Here is a 17,961-nt window from a genome sequence, read left to right on the forward strand (position 1 = left end):
GTTTCCTTCTTCCAAATCTCAGACTACATTCTGTTGCCCAGTCTCTTTAGCCTTTAATCTGACCAAACACTGACGTTTTTGAAAGGTGCATTAGACTTTTTTTTGGTGGTGGATGTTGGTAATCACACCTAGGGACCTCACATGTGCTAGGCACGTGTTCTGCTACAAAGCTACATTCCCTCTAGCCCCCAGACGAATTATTTTGAAGAATAATTCTAATGATGTTCACTACCAATTGATGATTGACTAATTGTCATTCTACCTACATTTATAAGTTGACTATTATCTGGAAGAGTTCTATTTCTCTTTTTATGTCCTTGAGTTTCTACTTTACTCATTGAGTTCTTTACTGAAATCATAATGTCCCTGATTAGGCCAGTGGTAGCCTTTCAACCTGTTTTCTGTGTCCTCATGTGCCTCTTTTTTTCTTACTAAGCCACAAAGGGTGGTCTTGAATTCAAGCCTTCTGAATAGATGGGACTAATGGGCCCATGCCCGTGCCTGGCACACACTTTCTGATATATGCAAGAAGGTAATGAGAAACAATGTGTAGCTTTAATTTGTATTTCTCTAATTACAAGTATGATTGAACTTCTTTTCATATTTCAGAATCTAATTTATTTATGAATTGTCTTTTTTTTTAATGTGGTGCTGAAGTACCTCACACATGCCAGGCAAGCGTACTACTACTTGGGCCATATCTCCAGCCCCATGAATTGTCTTTTGTCCAATTTTCTATTGGATTTTTAGTTATTTTCCCTCTCAATCTTTAGGAATTCTTTGCAAGTTAGGGATTTAGCCCATTTATTGTGAAATATCTTGCAAATATTTTCTTTCAGTTTCTCAATACCTTTTGACCTTGTTTGCATTCCCATGGAAATGTTTTATTTTGATTATACTTTTATATGGCCAAAACTGATTAATATTTTGTTTCACTTAATCTGGGCTTCAAGTCATTGAAAATTTTCCCTACACCTAGGTTTTAACCTAGGCATCCACTTCTGGGAGTGGTGGTGTGTGCCTCAAGTTCTAGGCTCAGCAGACTGAGGCAGGAGGGTCATTTGAGCCTAGAAGTTCAGGACCAGCTGGGTAACAGCTAGACCCCGTTTCTAAAAAAGAAGAGAAATTCACTCATACACACTTGCATGGTTTCACATTTCTCTTCAGATTCCTGGTCTGTTTTGAGAATATTTTGTGAGGTATAGATCTAATTTTATGTTCCTCCAAACGGTCAACCAGTTATCTTGAACTATCTTTTGCAAAATCTATCTGCATCCATGTCTGAACTCTCTGTTCCCATCCATAAGCCTGACTCTCACACTGCTTTAATTATGGGGCCTTGATCTTGTGCTCTAATGTCTGAAAAGGCTAGTCTCCTCTTTGCAAGTTTTCTCTTTTTTTCCTGATGTAAATAAAAAAATGTTTTCACAGATGTAAATACAGTTTTAATGACAAAATCTGATACTTCCAATTGTCAAAAAGGAAATACCTTTCTGAGTTGGAGCTCAGTGTTAGAGCATTTGCCTAGCATGTGTGAGGTCTTGGGTTTGAGCCTCAGCACCACATAAAAATAAAACAAAAATACTGTGTCCGTCTACATCTAGGGGAAAAAAAAAAGGAAATACCAGCAGAAAGTTTATGCATATTAAACATCTTGAAGCCCAGAGGTCTATCTGGATCTCAACACCAAAGTATATTTGTGCTTTTGGCTTTTATTTTGATAAAGAACCTGCTGGTTCTCAAATAATTCCTGGTAGAGGCTAATTGTGCCATTGATTATTCTTGACACTTTCAATTTTCACTTATCATTAGAGCTGTTACTGGTAAGGACCTGCAAGTCAGCTTCAAAATGTGAAAAGGCTGCAGACAATTCTGTGGTCAGCTGATGTAGGGAGGACCCACTTCCTGTCCTGCTGCCTGCTCCAGTTCCAGCTGCATCACTTTCTCATTTGAAAGATCTTCTTCATGGATCACAGTAACTGGTTCATGTCAGTCTCTACCATCTCTTCCAGGGCTACATTCTTGGCAAGGGTCACAATGTTTTATTGAAGTTGTGCAATTGTATCTGTTTGAGAAAAACTCTGGGAATGAACACACTATAGTCAAATCTCCCCCACACTGTTCATCATTGCTAGTTTGATCTTCTCCCAAGATACTACAATATTATTTACAGCATCCATTATGTCATTTCTCCAAAACTCTCTGATCACAGCTTATCCTTGCCATCTGCTGCTTCTCGGGTGTACTCAAAAGTCCTTCTCAGGTAATGAGCTTTGAAGGCTGAGGCTATACCTTGACCCATGGGCTAGACTGAGTCAGCTATACTGTCTTGAAGATCTTCTATTCTTACATTATCAGAAAGATCACTCAAATTTACTGGGTGGTATGACACATTGTCTAGAATGAGCAATGCTTTCTTGGTGAGATTATTCTGGGCACAGTAGTTTTCAATAGCAGGGCAAAAAATGCATGTAAACCATTCAAGATGCTCCTGGTAGCCCAAGACTTTTTGAGTGCCCGATTATAGGCAAATTGGGCTTTGAGTACCCCTTCAGAGCCTTAGGAGTTTCTGAGTGGTACACCAGCAAGGACTTCAACTGTCCCCAGCTGCATTTCCACTGAGCAGTAGCATCCATCTAGACCCAGGGTCAGCTTTCTCTCATTGAAATAAACGTTCTTTCAGACATTCTCTTCCAGTATAGGCCTTTGTTATCTACATCAAAAACCTGCTGGGGTTGTATTCACTTTTGATGGTGTTTTCCAGCACATATGGATATATGTCTCAGTTGTTGCTAGGAGGTGCACTCTTCCTCTGGAAGTGGGGCGGATAGTGGCACTCTTTTAATCTCACAAACCATGCTTTACTCACTCTAGTTATAGAGTTCCCACCTTGTTGATGCAGTAAGACATGAAACAAACTCAGCCTTCTTCTGAATGATGGTGACATTCCAGCTCATTTTGCTGGCTCTGTCCTTCCAGCCACATCATCAACAAACATTCCATACTCTATTATGGCATTTTGTCCGGGGGTTGCAGTGGGGTGGTATACCGGGGATTGAATTCAGGGGCACTCCACCACTGAGCCCCCGAGTTCTATTTTGGATTATTTATTAGAGACAGGGTTTTGTGGGAGGCCATCATGGCACGTGATTTGAGTTACCTCCCTGGCTGGATGAGAGGCCCTTAGACACAGCTGTGTCAGAGCTATTCCCCATCCTTTTCCAGGTCTGAGGGCTTGCCTGTGCATAGGCGTGCCTGGCCACTTCCGCGAAGACCCAATCGTCGCCCTTGACCTTGGGATGCTGCCCCCCTTAAGCTTCATTGGATGGGATTTTCCCTTGAATTTTTTGTTTCCCAATAAAAGTCCAGTCCCTGGCGTGTTCTCTCCCTCCTGTAAACCTGGATACCGCATTCGGTGGCTGGAGGCAGGAGCTAGGAGAAGCTGTCCTGGAGCTGGTATTAAAAGTAATAGGATGGGCTGGGGATGTGGCTCAAGCGGTAGCTCGCTCACCTGGCATGCATGCGGCCCGGGTTCGATCCTCAGCACCACGTACAAATGATGTTGTGTCCGCAAAAAAAAAAAAACCCAAAAAACAAAAAAGTAATAGGAGTCTCGTCTGTTTAATCTAAAACTCCCTAGCATTTACTCATGAATGAACCTTTTTTCATGAAGCCAGCGCTGGAGAGTGGCAGAGGGTCTCACTGAATTGCTTAGTGCTTCACCCATTGCTGAGGCTGTCTTTGAACTTGCCATCCTCCTGCCTCAACGTCCCCAGGCACTGGGATTACAGGCGGCACCCCACTCGGGCTCCATCGTGACACTTCGATGGCAAGTCAACAGAAGGGCTTTCAAGGGAGTAGTTACTTGTGAACTGGCCTTGACTTTTTATTATCTCGGATGGCGGCCATCTAGAGACTTCTGCGTTTTGGCTGCAAGTTATATTAACACTTCTAATCTGATGTCGAGGGTAACTGCTTTCTGCTCCTTTTGGTATTAGGGATGACAGTCGCATCCAGGGGCCTTTTGCTAACCCCTTGGGCTTCCAACACGTAATGGAAGCACACCGGTTTCAGGTGCTTTTAGAAAGGCTCCGGTGGCCTGACACGCCTTTACAGAACCCGGGAAAGGGAAAACGAGGCTGCTAGGAGGGGCAGGGCGATGCCCCGGAGACGCCGCCCAGCCCCGGGCTGGCTCGTCCCGGTGCCGAGCACTCGCAGGGGGCTCTCCGATGTCAGTCCGAATGCCTGGCCGCACAGCGGCGGGCACCCAGGAATGGCACCACCACCACCTAACCACCCGGGCACCGGAGCCCGTCCTCCTCTCTGGAGGTGCGTCGCCGCCGTATAGCAGCCCGGCGGCCGCCAGGCACGGGCGAGGCGGGCCTGAGGGGTGTCCGCTCCGGGCGCCTGTTCCCGCGGAGGACCCCGGAAAAGGGTGTCTGGGCGGTGCCCGGTCTGCCCTCGGCGCCCGGGCCGACTCGGATGCAGGGCCGCGCGGAATGGCGCGGCGGTCCCACCCTGAACAGTCAGGCGATGGTGCGGACGCCTGCGAGAGGCGGGCCCCGTTGCGCACTGGGGCCTCGTGCGGCGGCGCGCCCAGACCCGTCTGCGTCTGCACTGCGCATGCGCGAGCCCGGCAGCGCCTGGGGACTGGGGCGGTGGCGCTCCATGACCTGTCTGCGTCGGCGTGCGCCCTGGCGGCGCGAGGTCGCAGGTGGGCGATGTCGCACCGGCTGGCGGCGGCGGCTGGCAGTCGGGCGGTGACTGGGCCGCTTTCGGTGCTGTGGCGACGCGGCGCCACGGCTGGGGCTGGCGCGAGGGCCCTCGGCACCGCCCAGCAGGTGAGCAGGCCGCCGCTGCCGTGGGGGCCGGGCGGCGGACAGGGCGGGGGCCGCGCTCGCCGTCGAGGTGACGCCATCCGCGTGTGCCGGCCACTGCCTGGACGGTGAGCCCCCGCGAGCCAGGTCGATGGTGCTCGTGAAGGTGTCGTGAACGGCTTCGGGGTTCTCCGTCCCTCGAACCCTCGTGGAGCCTCGTGGAGCCCGCCAGATCGCCCTCCTAATGGCTGGTGCTGCGGGAAGGCCGGTGTGGAGCTTGGTCCCCCGGTCCAGCAGGAAGGTGCTGTGGGCCGTATCTTACAGAAGAGGACGAGCACGGAGCATTCCACGTTTTAAAGTTGTTTTACTTTGGGCTAGGGAGGTGGCTCAAGCGGTAGCGCGCTCGCCTGGCATGTGTGCAGCCCGGGTTCGATCCTCAGCACCACATACAGACAAAGATGCTGTGTCCGCCAAATACTGAAAAATAAATATTAAAGTTCTCTCTCTCTCTCCCTCTTTCTCCCTCTCTCTCACTCTTTCTTTAAGGAAAAAAAAAAAAGTTGTTTTACTTCTGTTTTGTCCATCCTAGTGGACAGCAACCACATTGAGTTGTGATCTCATACATGAATGCAGTTTTTGGTTTTTGATTCTGGAAAGTTAGGTTTTCAGACTACAGTAAGATAGAAGGATTGCATGGGTTGATTTTTTTTTTCTTTTGTTATGTCTTAAAGAATGAATTTTTCACAGGGCACGGTCGCGCCCGCCTATAATCCCAGCGGCTGGGGAGGCAGGAGGATCGCGAGTTCAAAGCCATCCTCAGCAACTTAACTAGACCCTAAGCAACTCAGCGACACTCTATCTCTAAATTAGATATTTTAAAAAGGCTTGGGATGTTGCTCAGTTGGTTAAGTACCTCTGGGTTCAATTCCTGATACAAAAAAAAAAAAAGAACTTTTCTCTCTTTGTGAATATTCTTTTGGGAGAACACACCTTAGTTTTGTCTCCCTCCCTATTATCAGTGTTCCCTCCCTGGAATCAGTGTTTGACCTGTGTTGCATGTCCACACTGTAGAGGGCTGTTCTGGTTGTTAACATGTTCAGAGTCAGTAGTATAGTGAGTATATGTGAATTGGTATAGTACAGGTGAGTCCTCAGTCACTGAACTTTCGTGGACCTCCGTGTTTTACATTGAAGAAGGAAGTTGGGTGGTCTTTGAATTCATTCCCAAGCTGAGTCATTCTTGCTTATCTATTAGGCAAACTTATCAGTTGACAATTCACTAGCCAAAGAGTATGAGGGTGAAAAAGAGAGGCTGTAGCAATCTGCCTTAGAGTTGAAAGATGTACCTTAGCACTCAGCACTCCTCAAGGGAAGTCTATGTTCTTGAGGCTTCCATGTGGTCATTTTCATTCTACAAGCTGCCTGCACAGTCCTTGGGCCTTTAGAGTTTACATGGTGTGTAAAAGAGTAACCCGACAATAAACGAGTATACCTTGTTCTTGTGGAGTATATGAAGTATGAAGGAAAAGGAGGCAAAATCAGGGGAATAACGAGAAGGGAATGGAGGAGGGATGCATGTATGTGACTTGCTGCTTGGGGGGAGGGGAGGCAGGCTTGTCAGGTGGAATAGCCAAGGCATTGCCTTAGGGTAGGTGCAGCTGGTGTGTTCTGTGTGCTCAGAGTGAAGAAGTGGTTAATGAAAGGCAGTGCAGTCCAAGGTAGGGCCTTGTAAGCCTGGGAAGGTGTCAGCTGTGTGCTGTGTTGTGTAACTGACCTATAAGGGTCACCAGACTTGTACAAGAATGACTAGAAAGGGACCTTGGTGTGCCCAGCTTCATGTCCTGGCTTTGCAGAAACCAATTTTAACAAGTTTTCTACTATTAACTGCAAATTTTTTTTTTATAAATTTTTTTTTTTTTTTTTTTTTAGAGAGAGAGAGAGAGAATTTTTTTTTATTTATTTTTTAGTTCTCGGCAGACACAACATCTTTGTTGGTATGTGGTGCTGAGGATCGAACCCGGGTCGCACGCATGCCAGGCGAGCGCGCTACCGCTTGAGCCACCTCCCCAGCCCCTATTAACTGCAAATTAATGGCAGAAACCAAATTTCAAGAAGGGGTGGGTAGCATGTACCTGTGATCCTAAGGACTTGGGAGGCTGAGGCAGTAGGATCACAAGTTCCAAACCTTGGCAATTTAGTGAGACCCTGTCTCAAAAAATAAAAAAGGCCTAGGGGTGTATTTTGGTGGTAGAATGCACCTGGGATCAATCCCTGGTGCCAAAAACAAATAAAAAAATCTGTATGTTTACATTTACAGTGAGAACTACATTTGACCTGTTGTTTCCTACCAAATCACAGAACTAAATCATGATTTGAAACAGAGGAATTGGTTGTTTTATGAAGTTTTGGAGGCCCAAAGGGTCATATTTTCTACCTCTAGGGTATACACCTCTCAGTATCTATGAAATTAGTTACTAGTGCCAAAATTGCTTCCTACTTTGAGATGGTCTTAGAGAAACCAGAGAAGATTTGGGAACCAGAATTGTCATTGCACACCTCCTGCTACCAGTTGTCTTAATTTTTGCTTTTCTACCCACTTTCGTAGGCTAGGTTGTAAGGATTGGATGAAGTCACTAAGACATATCTGGCCACTATCCAGTAGTGATGTCTTGTACCTTTTGTCTGGATTCCCTGTTGACCCGCAGCTTTGGTTCCAGAGTAACGTCAGGGTAACATAGAGCCATTTTTTGTTGTTCAGTGTGTCATGTACCATCCTCAAAAAAGGTGCTGAGAGGACTTGCTGCAGCAGAAGTCCTTGTCTACTGACACTCTTTACTTTTGATGATGTGACATCATCACCTTTTCTACCAGTCTTTCCTTTCTGAACTTGCTTGTTTAGGTTTACCCTGATTTTAATATCTTTTTTATGGCTTATTTTATTTTTAAGTCCACTGAGGCTGTTGATAGGATGTTTGGATAAATAAATCAGCACTTTACCAATTGGGGGATGGATTTACTTTAGAGTGATAGTCTACAAAGCTTGCTTCTTCCTCATGTTGACAGCTGAAATAACATGGGTGTTATCACCTATGGGTCTAGTTTCAGTATAATAAAATATTGGATACAATCCAAATTCTTCAGTTATGTTGGAATTTTGTTGAATACAGTTAATACTGGGTTATTGAATGTGCTTACATTTTTTTTTTTTTTTAAACAGTGTGTTGCCTTTTACTTTGGTAGTTTTTCTTGTGGCTTTTGAATTGAATTAATGAAAAATCTAAATTGCCTCTAGTTTTGTCCTTAACTTATGTATCAGGTAAGGTTAGCAGCTCATGGTAAAAATTGGCATTTTCCTCCCTGAGGGTTGAAGAAATACAGAGGTTCTAGAAAATTGTGTGCCTTCTTGACCTGACAGACATTAACCTCCTAGCTGATCAAACATAAATCATAAGATTCTTTCAGTATTTTTTCCTTATTATTTTGTTTTTTATAGTGCTAGGGATCAAACCTAGGGCCTCACACATGGTAGGCAAGCACTCTATCACTGAGATATATCCTCCTCAAATTTTCTTTTTTTCCCCCCAATTCTGAGGATTGAATCCAGGGCCTCGAACATGGTAAGCAAGGGCTCTACCTCTGAGTAACAACCAACAACCTTAAACCCTTTTTTTTTGTTTGTTTCTAGACAGGATCTTGCTAAGTTGCCCAGGCTGGCCTCCAACTTGTTATCCTCTGTCCTTATCCTTCTGAGTAGCAGGGATTACAGGCATGTGCTTTCAGGCCCAGCCTCAGTATTTTAATTTTGTGAGATTTGAGTCTTAGAATCATGTTTGGTTTTGAGCTGCATTAGTTAGGGTTAAGGCCTTATGCAAAAAATGGTCAGTTCCCTCCCCTGCTTTTGGACGCAGTAGCTGTAAAAATTCATCATGCATTTCTGCAGTGAATATACTTTATGTTTGTCCTGTTTCGACTATTTTTAAAAATATTTATTTATTTATTTTAATGGGGTGCTGAGGATCCAACTCAGTGCCTCACATGTGCGAGGCTGGCACACCACCACTGAGCTACAGCCCCAACCCTCAACTAGATTTTTAATGCATATTTAAGCAGATAAAGAAGGGCAGCAAGCTGATACTCAGCCCACATCCTGTCTTTTGGAACCACTGTGAGGAAATGCTGCACTGTGTTGCAAAGGCAGGTCATCTGCTAATTCTCTGTCCTCTTTCAGTGCCACCAGGGGATCCGTTGTCAGAAGCTGGCTCTGCAGGGGAGACTGGCGCCATTTTCCTGGTGGCTGTGTTCAGAACCATCCAAAGGTACTTGCCTGTCTTTCTAAGTTAGCATGTAAAACCTCATGGTTTACAGGGACCAGTGAAGCTTCTTCAGAGTGTCTCCTACCACAGTGACTAAGCAGGGAGCAAGGGGCATGACAACTAGGAGGTCCCCCTTGCCATCTTTCCTAGTTTGCATATTGAGCCACAATACATCATCTTCATGCCTTTACTGTTTTGATATCTAGAGAGACTAGAAAAAGAAACTCTTTTCAGAAGGAAGGTGCTTGGTGAATCTTTTGAAAGGCGTGGTAGTAAACCTTTATTCTGCATGTCTGATTTTGAGAGCCAGTCAAGCCTTGTATTTGAAAAGTAGACAGATGATATGATATGTAAGCTGTAGTCATCTTGGAGCACATTGAACCAGTTAGAGCCCTGCTCTTCAGAGCAGGCTGTGGGCCCTGGCTTAGTGCTCTCAAAAGCACCTAGACATCTGGCAGGGGCTCTCCAGCCCTATGCCAGTGTTAGGACCCTGGGCTGTGTGTTGAGTGGGGTAAGTGAGGAAGCAAGACTGAAGATAATGGCTCCATCCTGATTTGACTGTAGTGTTGCTTTTCTGAGTGGGACTTTTCTCTCAAAGTACTTCCCCTTCATTTTGTCTCTAAGGATTTGAAAAATTCTTTAAGAGGAGTGGAAGAAACACAGATTCAGAAAAATCAACAGTGCCAAAAAAAGGTAAAAGGGTCAGTTTGATAAATCAAAATAAAGGTTCATCAACATCTAAAAAAATATTAAAATAAAAAAAATAAATTACATCATGGCTTGATGATGTGGATTGGTTTGGGGGATCAGTGTAGTCAGTATTTGTCAGATTTGTTTCTCCTGCAAAAAGTTTCCTGCTGCTGGGTGCAAGGAGGACATCCAATCCCAGCAGCTCAGGAGGCTGAGACAGGAGAATCACAAGTTCAAAGCCAGCCTTGGCAACGGGCAAGGCGCTGAGCAACTCAGTGAGATCCTATTTCTAAATAAAATAGGGCTGGAGAGTGGCTCAGTGGTTGAGTGCCCTTGAGTTCAATCCCTGGTACCAAAAATAAGTGTTCTGCCTAGGTACCTGTGAGCATTAAGTAGGAAGAGATGGGTAGAAGCATTATGGGAGGTGTGCCCACATATTTTGCTATGAACAGAACATTTTTTGAAAACTTGTTTTGTCCTTAAAGTTTGTGCAAAATTTTACTCTCTCATGATTCATTCTGCCCTTCCTTGGGTCCTCCTGGCCTTCTCTAGTCTTGCATGGAATTGTTGTGGATTGTTGGTGTGGCAGTTTATATGGAAGGGGGGCTACCTGTGACCTGGCTTGTTTTGTCCTGGAACTTGTATGATTGCTGTAGAAGGGTCTCCCAGGAATCCACCTCCTAATGTTATCTACTGTCACAAAATGTACCCACGGGTCCAGGTTTTCCTGAGAGATGAACTCTGCCTGAGGGGAGGTGGCCTGTGTTCTGGTTCTCTGGAGTAGGGACTACCTGTGCCAGCCTACATCTTGCTTTTCTTTCTTCCTTCCTCTCCCCTAATTACAGCCATGTTTATTAGCTAAAAATGATTTGTCATTAAAGCTCAGGTCTGAAGCCAGCAAGGGCAAATTGGAGGGATTTAGATGTATCGGAAGCTACTTCTCAGCAGTGTCTCCTGGCATCTTCCTTTTCCTGTCTGCTGTTTGTTTCTGAAAGGCGCCAGGGTAATTAAAATTTTATGATGGAAAACGTTACTCTGTTCTCTGAGTCCTCTTTCTGTGAAAAAGTGTATATAATTATTTCTGAAGTCACACTTTGTTTTTTCCTAGAATCTGGTGAACTAAAGAATGCTGAGCCTGGAGGAGATGGAAACAAGAGAGGAGGGAGGCAGGATGACTTTGCCTGGTGGAAACGGATGCAGAAGGTTTGTGTGCATCTGAGTGTGCCAGACCCAGACCCCTGTCACTTCTCCAGGGGTGCTGTTGCTGCATGACTGAGACTGCATTGCACTTGTCTCAGTCTGTTCCTGCCATGACAAAATACCTTAGACTGGATGGTTTTTAAATAGCTTGAAATTTATTGTTCATAATTATGGAAGCTGGGAAGTACAGGGTCAAGGTGCTGGCAGGTCCAGAGTCTGGTGAGGGCTTGCCCTCAACTAATAGATCGTGGTGTCTTGAACATGACTTCCTTCAGTGGGACCAGTACTGTGTCCTCGTGTGGTGGAAGGGACAGACTTCCCTCCTGCCCGTTAGTAAGAGCACTAATCTCATCCATGACATTGGAGCCCTTGTGGTGTCATCACCAAGTCCCCATTTCTTACTGCCATCACCTTGGGGGTCGAGTTCCAACACACAGAGATTAGAAGAAACAAACTTTTTAAAACGTGCCAAGACTTCTGTCTGCACTTTGAGAATTGCAGGTAAGAGGACATGCTATGTGATGTTGCAAAGGCAGAGCTCTTGGTGGGTTTGCTGCTTCTCCTGGGGCCTCTGGTGAGCAGCAGGTTTGGTGTGCTGTTCACAGTGTGCAGGTCTTTCCTGCTGAGAGCAGCATCTGAGCTTCCCCACATGCCTGGTCCCCCTTGGGTACCATAGGAGGGCAGGGTTTTGTGACTCCAACATCTGAGAGGAGAAGTTTCGTTGTTCATGATGGCTCAAGGGTAGAGTTCTGGCTTAGCTGAGCCAGGACCTAGGTCTGATCTCCAGTATTGTGAAAAACAAACATATAATCAAAAGAAAGAAACACCTGCATTTAATTGCAAAATTTGTTATCTTCTCTTCCACAGGGCGAGTTCCCCTGGGATGACAAGGATTTCCGAAATCTGGCCATTTTGGGTGCAGGTGTATCTGTGGGATTTTTCTACTTCTATTTTCGAGATCCTGGAAAAGAGATCACCTGGAAACACTTTGTTCAGTATTACCTGGCCAGAGGCCTGGTGAGCGACTTTGGTCTGCCTGGGAAGGTGCTGTGGTGGTATGCCCTTGCAGGAGACAGGTGGTGCCCCAAGAGCCAGTCCTGCTGGTGGGTGTCCTTCATGGCCCAGTTTTGTTTTTCCAGGAGATACCCCAGCAGAACAGCACATCATGATGTCTTCTAAGACAGTTCTGTTTGTCTCCTGATCTTTGACTTTTGTTCTCATTCCTGATTCGGGATTTTTTCCTTTCCCCTTACTTTCTGCTGCCAGCCACTCCTTGACAGTGGAGTGTGGCTTGGTGACCGCAGAGGAGCATGTGACACCAGCAGAGCCTCTCTTGTGTGTTTTTCCCTTGGGGTGCTGAGTTGGGTGAAGTACTGCTCAGGCTTCAGTGTAAACCCTGTATGAGTAAGTGCCTTCCCTCTGTCGCCCTCAGAAGAGTGTTGGCTGGACCCAGGCATTATTAAGAGCTGAAATTTTGTTTGATGAAACTCCTGTTTCCCATTAAGGTTTGTGGCCACAGCCTTTGTGTCTAACCACAGGGCACATGCCTATCTTCAGAGAGGCCCTTGGCAACTCTCCCTGTGGTGGAAGGGGACAGAGCTGCTGCAGCCCTTCCCTGTCTGTGGATCTTCTACCTGTAGGCGTGGCTGTGAGGGGGGTGAGACAAGTGTGGTGAGCCCAGGATGCCTTTCTGTGCCTGGACTGGACTGCTCTCAGCACTTCCTTGAAGTCTTTTCCAAGTGTCTGACCTGACAGTGATGTGTTATTGTGGTGGGAAGGTTCGAAGGATTGAACATGTTCACCTTAGTCACATAGCCCTAAGTCCTTGCTTTTGGAGCAGTGATGATATTGTTGCTGCATGTAAGAATACACATTGTGCCCTCAAGTTGCTTCCCTCGGATTGCTTCTCTGAGGGGCAGGCTAGCCTGCTGTGTGGTTGTGTGTGGTGGTGACAACAGCTGGGGAGCCTGCAGGAGTGCATTTCCACCCTGCTTGGCACTGCTTCCCTGTGCTGCCTTTAGCTGGCTGAACAGGGTGGGTCTGAATCAGCTGGGTTTAAGACTCTGCTAGACTCTGCTAAGACGTATTCCTGTTTTTGGGGGGGGTTTAAGCCAGTCTGGCATGATAGTGCTCAGATATACCAGATTTTAGAAACTAGTCTTGAATTGTTTCCTGTTGATTAAAATGGAAATGAATTCAGGAAAACAAAGCTTGTACTGAACTGTGAGTGTGTGTGGGTGCAGATGGGCCTGGGCTGAACTGCCCAGGGTCTGCCTGAATGTCCTGCTTGGCCTAAGCCGTCTGGTTCCTTCTCCCAGGTGGACCGGCTGGAGGTCGTGAACAAACAGTTCGTTCGTGTCATCCCTTCCCCTGGGGCGCCTTCTGAGGTGAGGGCTAGGTTTCAGTCTGGGTGTTCCACACATGGCTTCCCCTCCCTCAATGACATACAGTTTTATTTTATTTTTTTTTTAGTAAGATGCTTCCCCTAGTGTCCAGCAATCCCTGTTGATGTGGTGGTTTATGTCATTGACCTGTGCACAGTCTTGCTTTCCAAGCAGGATAGGGACTCTTATGAGACTATAACCATGGTTCAGTTTTGCCAAGTAACATGTGAGAACCACTTATCAAGGTTTGGGAAGAGGAAAGAATAAAAAGACAAAGACGGAAGGTCAAAGGCAGACCTCAGGCAGTTATCACAGCATTTCATCTAGAACTTAAAGCCTATAATTTTGTGGGATCTGAAATGAGGGCGTGTCTGCTGTTTGTGTAGTTACCATTGGAGCTTGCCACAGGGTGGGATTTGTCCATGTGTGGAGATAGGGGCTAGGAGAAGAGGCTTGGCTGGAAGAGAAGTTGGTAAATGGGAATGCAAGCTGTGGACAGGTGTGTATGTGTGTGTGTGTGTGTGTGTGAGAGAGAGAGAGAGAGGGCGAGTCTCAGGGGAACACAGGGGTGCGCCTAAACTTGCTCTTGGTCTCTGCAGAGGTACATGTGGTTTAACATCGGCAGTGTTGACACCTTTGAGCGGAACCTGGAATCTGCTCAGTGGGAACTGGGGATTGAGCCAACCAACCAGGTTGCTGTGGTCTACACCACTGAGAGTGACGGGTGAGTGGCAGGGGTGAGGTGGACATGAGACACTTTATTCTTGGGCCTCTGATTCTGAACACAAAACAAATACTGTTGAATCTCTTTTGGAATTTTTTTCCCCCAAGTATGTCATAGTATGTGCTAATCTTTACACTGTCTGTAGTAAAAGAGTATATGTTCATTTGGTCTGGCTTAATTTTTAAAATTTTATATTTACTTTTTTGAGGTGGAGTCTTGCCCAGGCAGATCTCAAACTCCTGGGCTCAAGAGATCTTCCTGCTTAGCCTTCCAGTTAAGTGGGTTGCAGATATATGCCATGGTTTAGCATAGGTCTTAATGAGAAGAGAATTGAAGCAAAGAAATATTTATCTAGGTAACCTTTAAAAAGCATTAAATGGGAAGAATAAGACAAAGATGCTATGTGTTGTAGCACACTACTGTAGTGCAGATTCCACTGTGCAATAGAACCCTGTAGGAGTTCTTTGAAAGTGTGCTGCGATCCCTGCACCCTGACTTCCACTGAACTGTTGAGTCAAAAATCCAGGTGAGCAGTCTCTGCTCACTTGCACACAGACAGACTTGCTTCCCACAGATCCTGCGTCAGCTTGCTCTCTGAACCTGCATTCCACCCCCAGTGTGTTCCTGCCGTGCTTGTGGGCTTGAGGGCAGACCCATCTCTAATGCTCCTGTGTGCATCCCAGGACAGCACACAAGTGTTGACTTGCTCTCATATTTACTACATAGGGACATCATTGCTCTGGCCCTTTCTCCAGCTTGGAAACTGAATGGGTAGAGTTTGAGATCAGGACCTGCTTTAGCCAGGAGGGTATGAAGAGTCGGTGTGGTGATGGCTTAGTTGGTTTCTTCTAGACAGGGCAGAGTGGGAATTGCAGTGAGAACGAGGAAGGCGAGTGCCTTACCATTTTTTGCTGCTGTGACAGAAGACCAGAGAGTGGGTAATTTGTAAAGAAAGGAAACTGTCTTACAGTCTGGAGTCCAAGGCTGAAGGGCCATATCTGGGCAAGGGTCTTTGCTGCATCATAATGTGCTGGGGAGAGAGGATGAGAGGGAGGGTAGGACTGAACTTTGCCATTTTTATGACTGACCCATCCCCCAGAACTAACCCACTTCTGTTGTGGTGACCTTAATCCCTTCATGAGGGCCCAGCTCTCACCATCAGTTGCCTCTTGAATGGCCTTCGCCTTATACAGTTGGGTTCCAACGTGAGTGTGGGAGACGACATTCACACCCTAGCAGTGAGGCAGACAGGGCTCTGGAGGTGACTTACAAGTGCTGGTGGGGAGGCCTGTGGGGCCTCAGTCTCCTGGTGCAGCTCCTGAGTGTTCCTTGGGGTACTGCTGCGTATGGCGACTGGGGTTTTGTTCTTACTGGCTCAGTTGCCAGGACTACTGGTTGGAGCTGAGGTGTGTTCTAGGAGCTGACAGTGACTAGAGCCACCTTGAAGGGTGGTGGGATTGGGCCTCTGGAGAGTGTAGGAGCAAGTATTGTGCTGTGATGGGACTGGTCTGTGGACCTCACCTGTGAGGAGCTACATGGGGTCTGCAGCTCCTCCTGAGGGAGACGTGGGTCGGGGCAGCAGTGCTGTTAGAACTGGGGAGGCCGAATTTATAGACAGACCTTGACACTCTTCAAGAAGAAACTGCCCTTTTGTGCAGCAAATTCTAGAGTGAGTTACTCTTCCTGCTGAAGGTGATGCTGCTGACATGATGAATGGTCTCCTTGGTTCTCAGCTCTTTCCTGCGAAGCCTGGTGCCTACTCTTCTCCTGGTTGGCATCCTGCTCTATGCTGTGAGAAGGGGTCCAATGGGGGCTGGGCGCAGCGGACGAGGAGGGGGCCTCTTCAGCGTTGGTGAGACAACAGCCAAGATCCTAAAGCACAACATCAATGTGCGGTTTGCAGATGTGGCTGGCTGTGAAGAGGCCAAACTGGAAATTATGGAGTTTGTGAATTTCTTGAAGAACCCCAAGCAGTATCAGGACTTAGGAGCCAAAATTCCAAAGGTACTGATTTCAGAAAACAGTCATGCTCTGAGTTCCAAGTCAAAGCCAAAGATTGCTGTTGTTCAGAGAATGAATATCAGACAAATGATTTTTCCTTGAATTTATATTTTATTAATAACAATAGAGGATGGAAATTTGTAGAACAGAACAGTAAAAATCCTCTTATCTTGTATACAGAGATATGATAAATTGTGGTATAAAGGTGTATTAAGAATTGTAATGCAAAAAACAATAATAAAAAAAATCCTCTTATCTGTTAGACTTGAGACCACAAGTCCTAAAATTCTATAATGTTAGGTCTATGAAGTGGACATGGGAATATGTGTGATTTTTTTTTTTTTTTTTTTTTAATTTAAAACACAAATATACATTCCTTTACTGGTCTTCATTTAGAGGCCAGTCATTGCTTTGAGTTTAGTTCCAGGGATCAAAATCCTTTGTTAAACTGGGTGTGGTGGCACATGCCACATGTGGTGGCACTGCAGTTTGAGGCAGTACCTGTGTATTTCCGTGCATTCTGTCATACTTTTCTTATCTATGCAGCTCAGGAGGCTGAAGCAGGAGGATCTGAAGTTCAAAGCCAGCCTCCACAATTTAGTGAGGCCCCAAGCAACTTAGTGAGGCCCTGTCTCTAAATGAAATATACGAAGGGCTGGGGATGTGGCTTAGTGGTTGAGTGCCCCTGAGTTCGATCCTCCCCAGTCGCACCTCTGTTGAATTGTCCTGTGTGAACCACATCTTTTCTTTTCTTACCAGGGATTGAACCCAGGGACATTTAACTACTGAGCCACATCCCCAACCTTTTTTATTTTTTATTTAGAGACCGGGTCTCGCTGAGTTGCTTAAGGCTTTGTTAAGTTGCTGAGGCTGGCCTTGAACTTGAGATCATCCTGCCTCAACCTCCCAAGTTGCTGGGGTCACAGGTGTGTGCCACCATGCCTGGCTGAACCACATATTTTCTGCAAGTTTGTTTTTCTCAGTAGAAGCAAGAACTTACTTAGGTGTAGTCTGAGGCAGTACCTGTGTATTTTTGTGCATTCTGTCATACTTTTCTTATCTATGCAACTTGAAAACATTTTATAAGACAAATTTCCTTTATTTTTTAATTATTCAGAGCTTTCACCTTACTTTATTTACTTTTTTTTAAAAAAACCTCTTTTTAGTTATATATGAACATAATGTCTTTATTTTGTTTATATATGTGGTACAGAGAATCGAACCCAGTACCTCACACATGGAAGGCAAGCGCTCTGCCACTGAGCCACAGCCCAGCCTTCACCTTAGATTTTGAAGGAGTTTAAAAAACTCTGTTTTGTTAGTTTATGTAATATCAACTTACAAAGTTAGAACAAGTAGCCTCCGTGGTCAGGTTTGGGGGCAGACACAGCTCTCTGGAAGGCTGGTGGACAGCACAGTGCAGGAGTATGCAGCCAGACAGCAGTGTATCCTGGGGCTGGTGGCAGCCTGGGTGTCCTGAGAGGAAACCACCCTGGCAAAGCTGGCTGCAGTACAGAGGGCCAGTCAGTCCACTGGTGCCTTTGTGTGGTCATGGACCCATTTAGGGCTCGATGGAAGCTTGGATTTTTTTACCAGGAAGATTGGTATCCTGTGGTCAGAGAAACTTCAAGTCCTCTCTGCTTTCTGGACCAGGCTAGAAATTCCTGGTTGAGGTGGTGCTTAGATGACACTTAAGCCCTTTCAGTAGCTTTGTGTTCCCCCAATTCCTCCCTACACATTGGGCACCACTGGACAGTTTGTTGTGATTAATATACAAAAAGATTAGCAACCATTGTGAACCAGGAATTCCAACCAGGACACTGGATGTGTCTG

General features: G+C 46.0%; 1 protein-coding gene across 4 annotated transcripts in view; it reads left to right on the top strand.

The window, feature by feature from the left end:
* Positions 1-627: 627 nt before the first annotated feature.
* LOC144250262 (mitochondrial inner membrane m-AAA protease component AFG3L1-like) overlaps positions 628-17,961 on the top strand; it is a 28,105-nt gene continuing 10,771 nt past the window's right edge. Inside the window, exons 1-9 of one of the 4 annotated variants that reach the window (XM_077792757.1) lie at positions 630-4,841; positions 9,045-9,132; positions 9,754-9,822; positions 10,706-10,822; positions 10,928-11,022; positions 11,887-12,036; positions 13,338-13,406; positions 14,003-14,127; positions 15,861-16,131. In XM_077792757.1, the coding sequence (XP_077648883.1) occupies positions 4,230-4,841; positions 9,045-9,132; positions 9,754-9,822; positions 10,706-10,822; positions 10,928-11,022; positions 11,887-12,036; positions 13,338-13,406; positions 14,003-14,127; positions 15,861-16,131 (1,596 nt within the window). In that variant the 5' untranslated portion in view covers positions 630-4,229. Of the gene's footprint in view, positions 4,842-9,044; positions 9,133-9,753; positions 9,823-10,705; positions 10,823-10,927; positions 11,023-11,886; positions 12,037-13,337; positions 13,407-14,002; positions 14,128-15,860; positions 16,132-17,961 lie in introns of all 4 variants that reach the window. The other 3 variants (XM_077792760.1, XM_077792758.1, XM_077792759.1) reach the window with 3 other exon arrangements.

Source organism: Urocitellus parryii, chromosome 15, assembly GCF_045843805.1.
Source record: "Urocitellus parryii isolate mUroPar1 chromosome 15, mUroPar1.hap1, whole genome shotgun sequence".
Classification (NCBI taxonomy): Eukaryota; Metazoa; Chordata; class Mammalia; order Rodentia; family Sciuridae; genus Urocitellus; species Urocitellus parryii.